Below are 14,965 nucleotides of genomic sequence, written 5' to 3' on the forward strand. Positions count from 1 at the left end.
TTAACTTTGAAGAAACTTTCAATTATTTCTAATTTGAATAAAAAATAACGAATTTGTCTTGAGATTTGTACATTTTATTTAGTGAATAGTGCTTTATCATTTTTATAACAGTTAAAAAGTTAAAATTAAATTTATATTCACCATAAACCCCGCAACTTGCCTCACCTTAATCAAAATGGACACAAATTGAAACAAGGGAGTGGAAGCAAAGTGAGATACACGGGTGCAAAGCTCTTCCCTCATTATCCTTTGAATATTTACAACTCATGGTATTGGTAAAGTTCCTAATTAATTAAATACTAGAAATTTGTTTGTAAAGAAATAGGAGAGTTAGATCATAAGATATGTTTTGTTGAATAAGACTTTTTTTTAATAGTGGGTTTTGGAGCAAATGATGATGTAATGCTCTTACTTGACTTCATTCTCTTCCCTTCCTTTGCAACATCTTGAAGGCTCATCACACTTCCCAAACGCCCAAATGAACGACTCTTCCCTTCATAATACTTTGATAACCCTCTTCTGCAAATTGCAAAATTCATTTAAATTACAAGTGACAAAATTGTATAATATTAAATATTACAAGTTCATTGAAAATCATGAGTATATTGCCTAAATTTATCAAAAAGCCATTAAAGAAAAAAAAAACTTCTAGTGAAAATCCTATGATTTATTTATGCATAAAATTCATGACTATATTGCTTAAATTTATCAAAAAGCCATTAAAGAAAAATAATTATTCTATCTTTGTCTTCCCTATTCTCACCAGAGAACCACCTAAAATCACCACAGTGACATTTTTGTGTCAAGCCGCCATCAATAACATATTTGATTATTCATTACAAAAAAAATACAAATAAAATGCTTCATTTTAATTCATAATTATCAATATTTTAAAAAAATATATACAGATCTAAATTTATTTATTTATTTATTTATTTATTCAGTAATAGTGATGTTGCCCACAACCTATCACCACGGCAAACATCTCTATACTTCATACTCGTCGTCTTACTATTTTATATTTTCTCATTTTTTGAAGGAAGAAATAAATTTAATAAAATAAAGAGAAGTAAGGGGATGAAGAACACATAGAACTTACTTGATGGGAAGTTGAGCCATGAGTTGAGACAATTCATACAAAGGCCCAAAAGAAGACGATATATCATCATCTACCATGTCTATAGAAGAAGAAGAAGAAGAATTTGATTCAGAGAAATCATCGGAAATACTATTCACAACCACCCATTCCACTTCACTATTTGGACCCACTGCCTTTCCTCCTTCCATCACAATTAATATCACCAAATTATTTTAAGAAAAATAAGAATAAATTTTTCTTAAGACGTAATTTCTAGCAAACTTCACCTGAGGAAACAGATATATATAATTTATAGCTTTTTAAAATTTGTGGTCAAGGATCAACCCTTCTTTTCAGGAGCGAGTGGATAGCGAAGGGCTGGGTGTGGGGGGATAATCACTGACGTGTATAATAATAAGCACTATTATTACTCACTCGCTTTCCGCCTAATTTATGTGATATTTTTTATTTTTGATGAATTAAATAATTTAAGTTTAATTGAAAATTTATATATAAAATTTTAGATTTATATATTTATAAATTACATAAAAATATATAAATCACAATAATTAATAATTTAAAATATTTTTAAAAAACTATAAAAAACTTACAATAAAAATTAAATTTATTTAAATATTAAAATCTAAAAAATTTCACATAAAATAGAACGAAATGAGTATTTGAATTTATACCCTTTAATAGTATTTTAGAGATTTTTTTCCATTCTAATATGTAAAGAGGATAAGGTGGATTTTTGAAGACATCCAAATCTGACTCACCGCCCTATCATTAACGGGACAATCCTCCAGATTTTGTCCCCCAAAGCTCTTTAAACCCACTTTTTTAAAATTTCTATGCAACTCATCATTCTTATGCACCACATTTCAATTTCTTTAAAAACTAAGTAATGGGAAGTTGGTGTTATGTACCACCCAATATTTATTCATAAAATTATTTATTTAAGATAATTTTAAAATTTATTATTGAAAATAAATTAGACACCCTCTGTCCATTTTTAATTGTCATATTGTGCTTTTCAAAAGTCAATTTAATTAATTTTTAAAATTAAATTAGATTACATTCATTCGATATTTAAAAAAAAAAATAGAAATGCAAAAACTATACGAAAAGGACTATAAATTTCATTTTTTTTGCATATAAATATGATGAAAATACATCGTAAAATGTTAGTCAAACTTATTATTGTTTGACTTTAAAAAATGAAAATATGACAATTAAAAGTGGACGGAGGTAGTATATATTTGTATAATAATAAATCAACTCATTAAATGTAGAATAAATATTGAATAAAGATTATTAATATTGATAATTTCAAGTGTTTAGTCGTATACATTTTCATTTTTAATGTGTTTTAAATATTAGTATTTCATGTGTAGAATTCAGGAATCAACTATAAATATATAAAATTTAAAAATAATAATAAAAATAAAAATGTTAAATATTGTCATCCCTCGAGCCTACACTCTGGACGTGGCCAACACTCGAGAACTATTTCTGATTCTCAAGCGAATCCTTGGCCTGGCTAACTACTTAGCGGAAGACTTACTCAAGCATTTTTAATTTTAAATAACTGAAGAGAAAATATTTAAGTCAAACATTGTCTGAACTGTCTGGAATACTGAATGTAAACAGTAATAGTTTAACAAAATATCTGAAGATAAATACCAAGAGACCCTCTAACATTGTCCATCTATGAAGCCTCTACTGTCTTAGATAGGCGTTGGGAAAGACCCACGACAACCTTAAATAAAACTATTAAAGCATATAAATGACTGGAGTCCTCTGAAAGCAAAGAGGCCTCACCAAAAGTTGGTAAGAAGTTGGCTGATATCAACGATGCGCCTGTTGATGATCCTGAACACCTGTATCTGCATCATAAGACGATGCAGGTAGAATGACATTAGTACATTGAATGTACGAGTATGTAATAAGGCTGAGTGAAACAACAATTGGACTGAAAGACTGAAATATAACTCAACTAAAGTAAAGCATAAATATGAGATAAAATCATTTAAACTCCACAAATATAATGCATAATATCAAATTCTGAGCTAAATTGGAATATATATATATATATATAAAATACTTTTTACTTTACTGGGGAGTTTCTCTAACCGACCAACATCACTATGAGCCTCGTGATAATACAACGTCTTACCCACGTTGCCAGAGCCGCTCTATACCTTGCCGGAGTATACAACGCGATTGTACTAATGGATCCACTAAAAAGCCTTCTTGAGGTAGGTGAGGAGTTGTCCATCTTACGATATGATCCTATCTACGATGGCTACGTAGTTTATTGTAACGAACCATAAAATGAATAAGTGAAACTAGAGCCTAATTAACTAGTGTGTCTTACAGTTGTTGTGAGGTTTAAGGGTGTAAAATATTGTCCCGAGCTATGGTTGAGGGGTTTAGGGGTTAAACGTCAAGGTACGACTCCCCAAGGACCACCCTAGGGGTCCTTGAGGAGGACCGTAAAGCCTAACCCCCAAGACCCCAAGAAACCAAAACTTTGTCCAAAAAGTTAGACCTACGGATGGGACCTACGCCCAGTAGGACCAACCATGACTCGTGGTCTTAATCTATAGGTCAAGGCCTTCAAAACCAAGCCACAGCCCCAAACCACGCTTGACCAGGACGGGGCATGATCTAGACCACGGTCCGTGGTTTGGTGGTCGTGGTTCACCCCTGCAAAAGCTATCAAGGGTTCGGCCAATGTGGGGGTGGTTTGGTAAATTTATGTTAAGTCTAGTTTGGTTGGGGGACAGTTTTAATTAGTTATTTATGGTATTTTAAGGGCTTTTAAAGTATTAAAACATATTTTATACTTCATTATTTCAAAACCCAAAATTAAAACCTCCCCTCCCTTCCAAAAGTTCTCTCTCTAGAAACCTCCATTGGAGGTGAAGACTTCAAGCTTCCAAGGTCAAGACTTCAAGTTTTTCAAGGGATTTTCATGGGATTCTTCCATAAAAGGTATGGTGGTCTTCATCCTTGACTTAGTTTCTTTCAAGGAGCCAATTTCAAAAGTGATTTCAAATCTCCAATGTTTACCCAAAAACCCTAGCTTTCAATCTATGCATGGGTTCGATTCTAAATGATTTCCAAAGGATTTATTGCATTGATTTATGAATGACTTGTGGATTTAAATATGAATTAATATGATTTCTTCTTAGAATCTATGTTTTTCCCCAAATTCCTAAGTTGTGATTTGTGATTGGGATTTGATTGATTATGAAGTATGTGGGTTGTTTATGTGTATAAGGATATAGAATGTTGAAATTATGTTATTGCTTTTGCCAAATTGTATTGATCTAAGGTGTGTTGGTGAATGTGATCCGTGACCCTTGAAAGGCAAGTTATGATCAAATTACATATTGAAGTAGAATTGTGTTTGATCTATTGATCCACTTGAAAGGTGGAGGTATTTACTTACTATGTGTATTGTGGTATTGAATTGATGGATATCTTCTTTGTACCCATATATATGAATGATCTATGTAGGATCATGATGTAAAGTATATGTGTGTGATTTCAATGAATGCATAATGATCATGTTTAGAACGTAATAGTATTATGATTGAAAGCATACTCTTAATTAACACTCATGAATGATGATGGTGGAATGTGAAGGGCTTTCTCCTATATATTGTATATGTTGAAATTGGTAGGTTTAGGCATCATTTTCTTGCATAAATGAAAGTAATGTGAATGAGTGTATCTTGAATTGGTAGGCTTAGACATCATCTTCTTGTATAATGAATGTGTCTTGACTTGATGAATATGAATCGATAGGCTTATGCCATTCTTTTCATAAATGAACTAATGTAATGACGACTCTTGAATCGATAGGCTTGTGGCATTCCTCTCCTAATGAGTCAATGTACCTTGAATCGATAGGCTTATGTCATTCCTTTCATGTGTAATAATGTACTTTGGGTCAATAGGCTTATGACATTCCTCTCAAGTACAATAATGTTAATGAAAATGAAATACTCTATGGGAATGGAGGCAAAGCACCGAGTGGCTATGGTAAGATGGAAACTCTCCCAATTTTAGGCTAGGGTTCCAATGAACATCTTCCTATCCCATAACTATGTGCCCACATAGGATATTAGCTAGTGGTTTCGACCTACGCTAAAATGTTACTAGTTCTACCTTAGGCAAGTGGAACACCTTCCTTTGGTGTGGGGTCATACGACACTGGATTCCATGATTTAGCTCTCATGGTCTATGTTGATTAATGCCTATTCCCATCATGTGAGATGTGCATTATCGTTTCTTGATGAGTTCTATGAAGTGTGGGTGGTAGTATGGGATGTTATCCATGCATTAAACGAGTAGGTTTTGAGAGGGTCATAGTGAGTTCTCTAAGTCTTAATGGCTAATGTATGAATGTGTCCTAAATGAAGATAATGAAGAATGTTGACTCTTATATATGTTTAAATGAGATGTCGTATGCTATACTTGGATTGTATTATGAGTTACTTCCTTGTTATGACTTAATAAGTATGAATTATGTACCTTGCCTATGGTGACTTCAAATGAGTACTTAGTGTGAGTAGTAGTATGGGATGCTACTTGCATATTGCACAAGTATTACTTAGGGTTGTCTTAGGTGATGGTCCTTATGTGATGATATGACTTATGAAATGTTTATGTCTCTTATGTATGAGTATTGTATGAAGATGAAAAGGTTGTATGGTAAGTTCACTTTTGGTGACCTTAATGTGGTACTTTAGTGTGGATGGTGGTATGGGATGCTATCCATACATTGCATAAGGTATAGCTTGAGGGTTACTTGAGGTGAAGGCTTAATGTGAAGGTAATGGCTTATATGTTGATCATGTCTCTATTGTGATGAAATGACTTGTATGTTGGTTATGTTTGAACATTATGCCTCTTATACTTATGATTCATGAAGTTTTATCAAAATGACATAAAAGCTTGACTTTCAAACAAAATGTCCATTTTAAGCATGTTTTTGCATGGCTATCATACTTAGTACTTAATTGTGCTAACCCATTATTCTCCATGTTTTACTACAAGTGTAGGTTCCGTCAAGTGAGTTGCTTTCTCTAGATCAAGGACTTGGATTTGAAATTCTCCAAGACTTAGTGGTATGTCCTCATAGATCGAGGACAAGTACTTGATATTTCCATTTTTTTCATGTAAAAGACTATTGTTAGACTTTTCGATTGTAAAGGGTTGTATCCCTACTTATGCTTCGGATGTTGGTTTTAGATGGCCATGTGAGACAATAGACTTCCGCTGTGTTTTCAAGAGTTTTAAATGAGTATTTTGATTGTATGGTTTTAAATAAAGTTTTAATTTTGTACAATTTCTATTATCGAGTGCAATGAAATGCTATGAGGCTTGTATGAGACCCTCTTTGGGTCAAGTACGCCGTGTCGCATCCGGGGTGTAGACTCGGATCGTGACATTTATGAAATTTGAGTTGTCTGAAGTCTTACCCCATATCGGTGCTCAATACTACTCCCAAAGATAATATACTTGTATAATATGCTCATAGTTTGATAAGCTATATGTCTGTCTGAATAAAGGGCGAGACCAAGCTCAAATCTGTGAGTCAAATGCTCAAATCTTTCTAAAATCTATCTTTCAAAGTCATGTATGCAACTTAAATCATGAGAAAGTTTTCTAACTTGCATAACTCATAAGTATTTGTAATTAATTTTCATAATAGCATAAAAACTCTAAAATCATGCTTTGAAATATAAGCTTCATGAAATCATAATAATGTCATGTCAACAACTCACAAGGATAGCAATGTAAAACCTTATTACTAAGTATAAAAAAAGGAAGTACATAGGTCAAGAATCTTTAATCTTGAATAATTAATATAAAGAAAACATAGAATTTGGGTCAAGATTATGGGTGAACTTGAAAGTGGGTTTGATAACCCTAATTATAGAATTTAATTCATGAACATTGATAAATCTTGGATATGAGGATGAAAGGAATTCCTCACAGAAGTCTTACATACATTAATCGCTCCAATTACCGAAGAAAAGAATGATCTTGGAAGAAGAAGGCCTAACAAAACCTTTCTTGAACCTTGGAGATGAGTTCTTGAGGAGCTTTCTTGAAAAATCTCTGAATTTCATGAGTAGGAGTCATTAATGCGTGTTAAGATGAATAAATTAAGAAGTTTCATGGACCTTGGATGATAGATGAATCTTGGAGGAAGTTAGTTTCTTGAAATTTTTTCTTTCTAGGGTAATTTTATGAACTATGGAGGTGTATCATATTTTTGGAGGGTCATTTAAGCCTCAAACGCCCGCGCGGAAAACTCCTTAAGCGCGCAGCCAACTGCGCAGAAACGAAGTAGCTACTGCCTTGGCGCGCGCCTGCGCGGAAAATTGCCTCGGCTGTGCGGCCGGCGCGTGGCAAGACATTGTCTAGTAAAAAGGGCATAACTTTTTACTTCGAACTTCAATTGATGCAAACTTGGTGGCGTTGGAAAGAAGACTCATAGATCTTTAATTTGATAGGTTGTAGTTCACCTAGTTCTTTATATACTGAAACTCTGAAAAATATGGTCATTTGAATTTGACTCATGCGTAAACTGACGCGAAAAACTTAGCCGATAGAAAGACTTTGAACTTGACTTAGTGTTAGAGGTCCCTTAATTATGACCATAAATCACTTACGATACCCTTGATACACTTGGTAACGGACCTTAAAACACATGAGCAAGTAGTACATCACCCTATTTAAGCTCATACTTAAGACAAACGATTCAAATTCTAAGAGTAAAGTTGCGAGGTGTTACAAATATAAATGTAAAAAGAGCACAAAATATTTTCATGTGCCCCATTTTATGAAGGATCCTAAAAAAATAAGTTTACGATTTAAATTTTAAATGGAACCCACATTTTTTCATTGGATGAAGTTAAATGAACAAGAGGAACCGAATTTTAATAAGCAGGCAGCACAAGCACGCGTGTTGATGGTCTGGTGCCTGCTATTCTCCTTTACTAGTATACATGCCCACGTCTTGTGCGATTAGTTGATAAATATATTTCTGACTACATGTTCACTTAAACGATCATGGTAAATTTTAAATTCTAATTTATCTTTTTAAACTATAACTTAAAAAATCATTTTTTATATGTTTGAAACTGTAACGTGTCTTTTAAATATGTAACTTTTGAAAATTATTCCTTCAAAATATGTGGATTTTTATAACTCTTTTGTTCATTTCCTTCAATATTCTCTCATCAACATTACTTGTCTTAATATTAGTATCAATGTTTATAAATTTTAAATCATAGAGTTCCCACTATAAATTTTCAAAAAGTGCTCTTATAATATCACTTCAGATAGTATTTTAGGAAAAAAGATTAGTATATCCACCTTCAATTAAAAATATTATACCATAAATGTAATATCTTATTAAAGTCGTAGAAAATACAATCATATTCTATTATTTAATCATAGCTAATTACCTTAAAAATGAACTCAGAACATTCATATGATTCCCGTGGAAAAAACAACACAAAACTTAACCCAATATCAAAAATTATGAGAATGCCTCGTAAATATTGAATTTGGGAAATCTAGGAGAATTTTTTTTTTCAAAATAATTTTTATGGAACCAAAATTTATGGATATAATCATGGTTATTAAGTTTTATCCACAATCATAGGTCTAAACATCATTGTTTAGACTTTTATGTGATCTTGACGGTTAATTTATCTATAGTTCCTCGAATTTATTAATGTTATGTATAAGCAACACATGATGTTGTTTAATTAAGCAATGAAACATAATTATCACATCAGATAAATAAAAGTAATGATTCAAAATATATATCCTTAGATCTCAAATACTAATTCGGAATAGAAGTGAACAAACACAAAACTACGCCCCCTCCCCCTAAAAAAAAGCTAAAATAAATGTATATAAAAAAAAAGTTTGACAAATGATACCTAATTAGAATTGGGTAAGAATAAGAAAAGTAAGTGTGACACAAAGAACTGATAAATTCAATACTTATTGACGTTAACCCATCAAATCTTTGGGCAAATTATGGTTACTAAATTTTCATTGAGAAAACCTATGAATTGAATTGGTACTTTGCAAACTGATTAATAGAATTGAATCCATAACTTCTTATTCAAATTTTTAAAAATATCTGCAAGTATGTACATTTGAAAATTGTGGATAACTACATGCAACCGTTATTCTAGATAATTAGTATTTTTTCGGTTTATTTTTTATTTTTATTTTTATTTTTATTTTTTTGTTTTGCAATTTTTATTTTTAGTTTTAGATTTTAAATCATTTTTGATAATTCATAAATTATATTCATCTCTCCTTTATATAGATATATAGATATTATATATATTATATAAATGATGAATTTTAAAAGAAACTTCCAAACGTGGGTTTATAATTTGAAGATATATAATTAGATGTTAATTTTAAATAATAAAGTTTAATTAATTTAAAATATTTATTCACAAAAAAAAAAAGGAATCTCTCATAGACACACACGTTACATTCTATATTTAAAATTATTTTTAAAATAAAATAATAATTTATTAATTAAGCCAGTAAATGTATTTTTTTCAAATTATTTAAAAAAACTGTTTTTGTGGTGCTGACATGTGGCGCACCACAAAAAAAAACTTAATCATATTTAAGTTCTAAATATGTTTTAAAATAATTTATATTTAATTATCTAATTTTATTTTAATTATTTAAAAAGATGATGTTTGTGGTGCTGACACGTAGACACTTTTTCCTCTCCTATTATATATAGATAGATTTTTTTAATTTTTTTTTACCCTCCCTAGGAGCTCCCACCCCTTTTGCTCCCTTGATGACTCGAACTCGCAACCTTCGGGTTGGAAGTGAGGGGTGCTTACAAATTTTAATGAAATAATTTACCGCTATACAAAAATCTAAAAATTATTTGAACAACAAAAGTTTCAATTCTTTTTGGTTAAATACCGTGTCAATAGTCAAATGATCACATATAAAATGGAATAGAAAATATTCTTTTAGTTTCTTTGAATAATAAAATTCATTTTTGATAATTAAATGATACTTTGTTATATTTAACCTATATTTAATTTAAGTCTATATAATTCATTTTTTAAAAAAAAATTCATAATAAGTCAAAATTGTACAAATAAATTGAAATATAAGAAATAACTTCAATAATAGCTTATTTAGCATAATTTTACAATTTTGTGAGGATTAAATAAATGTCTTATTTTTGAGAGATAGATGGGTTATTATTTGATAGATTTTTAGATTAAAAAAAGTATAATCAAGCAAGACAGTTCATGATTTTTAGTTTTTCTTTCTAACAAAATTAATTTTAAGATGAAAATTATTTACAACTCTCAATTGTGCTTTAAACTTTATTCATTTCATCTATTTATAATAGTCACATTTGAATTTAGCATATTTATGTACAAAATAATGATTGACATGATTATTTTAACATCCACCTCTATTCATTCATGATTACTTTTAAGTCTTGAAAAATGATTTGGAGAATAAGAAATTAATGCTAATGATATACACGAGAAAAAAATATTTTTTCTCGATAGACATTCACTATATTTATACACGAGAAATAATTATTTTTCCCAAAGTTAAGGTTCCTAAACATTCTCTAAAAGATAGACATTCACAATATTTATAACACACCACTTTGAATGTCTAATTCATAGATAATGTGCCTCGTTAAAAACCTTATAAAAATAATTAAAAAAGAAAAAAATTCTAGTGAAGGAAAAGAGTACACATATCTAATAATATGCATCTAGGCTACCTCATTAAAAACCATACAAGGAAAATTTAGTGGGACAAAACTTCATACCGGATAAAGAGTACAACACATAGCAACTCCCCATAATGAGAACATCTATCCAAAGAAATGAATCTTCACATTCCAAGCTTGTGCACCATCTTCTTGAAAGTTACGGTTGATAGAGACTTGGTGAATATGTCAGTCACATTGTCACTTGAACAAATTTGTTGCACATTTATATCACTATTCTCTTGGAGTTCATGTGTATAGAAAAGCTTTTTTAAAATGTATTTTGTCCTATCTCCTTTTATGAATCCTCCCTTTAGTTGTACTATGCATGCTACATTATCTTCATATAAAATTGTGGATTTTATCACACTTCAAATCACATTTTTCTCGAATGAGATGTATCATGGCCTTCAACTAGATACATTCTCTACTTGCGTTATGAATAGTTATTATTTCAACATGATTTGAGAAAGTGGCTACGATGTATGGTTGAATGTTAATTGTCTCTATAGTGAAACTTGTACAATGCATGTTAGGGAAAACATAAGAGTTAAAGGTGAAATGATTAATTGTTTACAATCTCATGCAATTAATGCGTTAACTTAAATTTACAAGTGTGGTTGTATTTTCATTGTGATTTATGATTGTGTTTGTGTGACTAATAGTTGACTCGGGTATCATGCCTGGTACATGATATTCTCATAGTGAGCTGAGGTACCATGCATGGTACGTATAACAGTTGACTCGAGTACCACGCTTGGTACGAAATATATGTATGGTTGGCTCTGGTACCACGCAAGTGCAAGCTACTAACGGTTGGATTGAGTACCATGCCTGACATTGGATACTAGCGATTGGCTCGGATACTATGTCTAGTACATATTTGACTGTTTTCTTGTATATTGGCTCCTTGAGTGAATCGGGCTTGTTTGTTACCATGTGGGATATGCTTCATATAAATATTAAATCAGGATTGGTGGTTGAAAGTCTTGTTGTATTGATGACTTGGTTGATTATGTGTTGACTTGTCTTTACTATATTTTAGTTATGTGTTTACATTTATACCTTTGAAGTTGGCCGATGATCCTACCAACACACTATGGTTTATGTACATACATTGCACTTGTTGTTTCTTTGTTGGGTACAAGACATATTCAGGTAGCTATTTCGCGACGTCAATTGTGATCGTAACATTATCTGAATCCAAGGGTGAGCTATTCCTCCGGCTGCCATGAACTTGTCTTATTTTTCTAGTCCATTTTCCGGAATTAGACTCTCTTTAGTCTGTTTGTTCTGGGGTTGCATCCCTGTATTCTAAACTAAGAATAGATGTTTTGGTGCACAACTTTTAATTTCTAAGGGGTTTTCTACTGTTGTTTAAGACTTTGATCTAGTTCCGACAAAGATGTTTTTGGCATTTAAAAATTGTTTGTTATTTGTTGTTTAATACATTACATGTTAGTGATTAGTTGGTTCTCCCACGGGAGTTAGTGTGGGTGTCACTCACAACGGATTGAAATCGTGACATTATGGATCCATAATTCTAAATTGTGGTTATGATGTTAAATAGGTAACGATATTGAAAATTATTAAACGAGTTATATGAGGTAGTTCAACCTTTTATTTATGATGTACAAAATAACAATGATTAAACATATTAAATATCAAATATATTTTTTAAACAATGATTAATCCTAAATTTTTTATTGCCATAGCAAAAAAGAACAACCTGAAAAGCATTAATGCACTAAGAAAATAATAAAAGAAATTCCTCAAAAATATCCCTAACCAACATGAATAAGAAATTCAACTGCCATTCCATATAACGAGTAAAGTGGATTAATGTTGTTGTTCTAATTTACATGACATAATTGAAAATTCGAAAATCACTAATTTCTTTTTATGGATGCTTATATATATATATATATATATTTAAATATTATACATTTTTAATTATTGTATTTTTAGTACAATAGATAATTTTTTAAATATATTAAATTGTTTCAAAAAATAATGTTTGCCCATTTCTCCGAGAAGTTTTATTTCGTGAGCCACATGTCACAGGTGTGACACTTGACAACTCGCTCACGAATCTTTCACAATCTTGTAAGCTCAAGTAAATCTTTTTGACACTAGATCGCTAAGGGAATGAAGAAAGACACATGAGAATTACTTAAGCAAACTTTTGTATTACTCAAGACTTGGAAGATTTGTTTTCTTGCTTGATTGATTTACAAATGGTTTCCGCTCTATTTATACTACTAACTTAGGGGCTAATATATAAATAATAATAGTTATGTAAGTCCCTACATAATTACAAATAAGTCCTCATTCTAGAATACCATACACAACTAGAATGCTCTAATGACATTCCATGTAAATCAATGAAATTCTTAGGTCTTCCAAAGATTTCTCCATATATCTCTAGAATATTTCACTAAGGATTATTATTCTTCCAATATAAGTCTTCCACATGGATAAATTTATTCCAGGTGGTGACTAAGTGGCATGATGACGTGTTTAGTCATAACACTCTCCCCCACTTAATGTTGCGACGACCGTGGCGCATTGCTGCTGCATGAACAATCGAATCTTGTCTTCTCACATGCGCGACCAACACTCTATTGACTCGATCAATGCCCTTGTGCAACTCCTCAAACATCACACCTTTGTTTTCTTCTAGAACTCTCTCTCTATACATGGTGGTAAAGTCCATTTAGTCATGTTTGGTCACACTCGCAATAACGGCTATGTACGTCAACTTTTTCTTCTTAAGGTCCTTCCCAAGCGGCATGGCCGATAGTTGAGCTTTTACTTTCATATTTGGTACCTTAACCAGTGAGATCATACATGATCCTTCTTGCTCCATGACCAATAGTCGTTGGAGGTAGGGATCAATCATTGTATAACACTTTTGGAAGAACTTTTGCCCAAGAATTATGTCAAAGATGTCTAAAGGAGCAACAATAAAATTGGTTTTACCTTGCCACTTGCCTAGCATGATGCTTATTCCATGAGTGACTCTGCACATAAGAGTCGGTGGTGCGTTGACCGTTTTGAGGTGAGTCTTACTTGGGTGGTACCTTAACCCCAACTTTGTTGTTGCGGTCTTGGTCATGATGTTTGCCTATGCACCTGTATCGACCATAGTACTAACGTGTCTTCTATTGATCATGATGTCTACGTATTGTGCACCATATTGTTTTGGCTGCTCTAATTTCTTTGCAATATCTCTGCATAGTCCAATCAGGCCCAATTGTGTCGTTCTCAAACCTTGCCCTGGTTCTTGTGCATCTTTCTCCTTCAATTCCCATAATATGGCACCAAGGTTCTTTAGTTCAGGACATCTTGCATAGCCATGCGTCCCACCACGTATGTAGCAACCGTTTCTCTTTGTAGTCTCTACCTTCTTCTGAGTATCGCTTTGACGTCCATACTTTTTGCCATTAGACTTATAAGTGTCATTATTCTTGGGATGTGTTTGCTCATCTTTGCTTTTTCCACAGTCTCCCTCACCTTGGTCATGACTACCTCTCATCTCCTCTCCTCTTCCTCTGTCAAAGTTTCAGCCTGCTTGATGGCTTCATCAATAGTCTTAACCTTTTAGTTCTCCAACTTCATCCTAGCCCAATTTTGCCACCCATCTATGAAGTGGAACAATATATCTTCATCCATGAGATTGGGAATCTGAAGTGTGAGGGTGATGAACTCCTTCACATATGCTCGAATGCTACTTGTCTGCTTCAACTCCTTAAATTTATGTTTTGCCTCATAGATGACGTTGTTAGGGAAGAAAGTCTTCTTGAACTCCACTCGAAATTGCTCCCATGTGTTGATGGTGCAAAGGCCCTTCCCTATTTCCGACTCCTTTCGCCTCCACCATAGCATGGCCATATTCGAGAGGTACAACACCGCCGTGTTGATCTTGTTCTTATCACTCTTCACCCTGTTGCACTTGAAGTGATTCTCCAAATGCCAGATGAAATTCTCCACCTCTTGTGCGTCACGAACGCCTTTGAACATTGGTGTTTTAAGAGCCTCAATCTTGGCCTTCCTAACTC

The 14,965-nt window shown here is 32.3% G+C and overlaps 1 protein-coding gene across 1 annotated transcript; it reads right to left on the minus strand.

Annotated features, from left to right (window-relative positions):
- Nucleotides 1-143: 143 nt before the first annotated feature.
- LOC125867142 (uncharacterized) lies at nucleotides 144-1,397 on the minus strand. The gene is made up of 2 exons (XM_049547576.1): nucleotides 1,100-1,397; nucleotides 144-519 (listed from the first exon to the last, which is right to left on the minus strand). The coding sequence occupies exons 1-2, from the start codon at nucleotides 1,285-1,287 to the stop codon at nucleotides 336-338; spliced, it is 372 nt and encodes a 123-aa protein (XP_049403533.1). The 5' UTR covers nucleotides 1,288-1,397; the 3' UTR covers nucleotides 144-335.
- Between the last annotated feature and the right edge of the window lie 13,568 nt (nucleotides 1,398-14,965).

Source organism: Solanum stenotomum, chromosome 6 (genome assembly GCF_019186545.1).
Source record: "Solanum stenotomum isolate F172 chromosome 6, ASM1918654v1, whole genome shotgun sequence".
NCBI classification, from domain to species: Eukaryota; Viridiplantae; Streptophyta; class Magnoliopsida; order Solanales; family Solanaceae; genus Solanum; species Solanum stenotomum.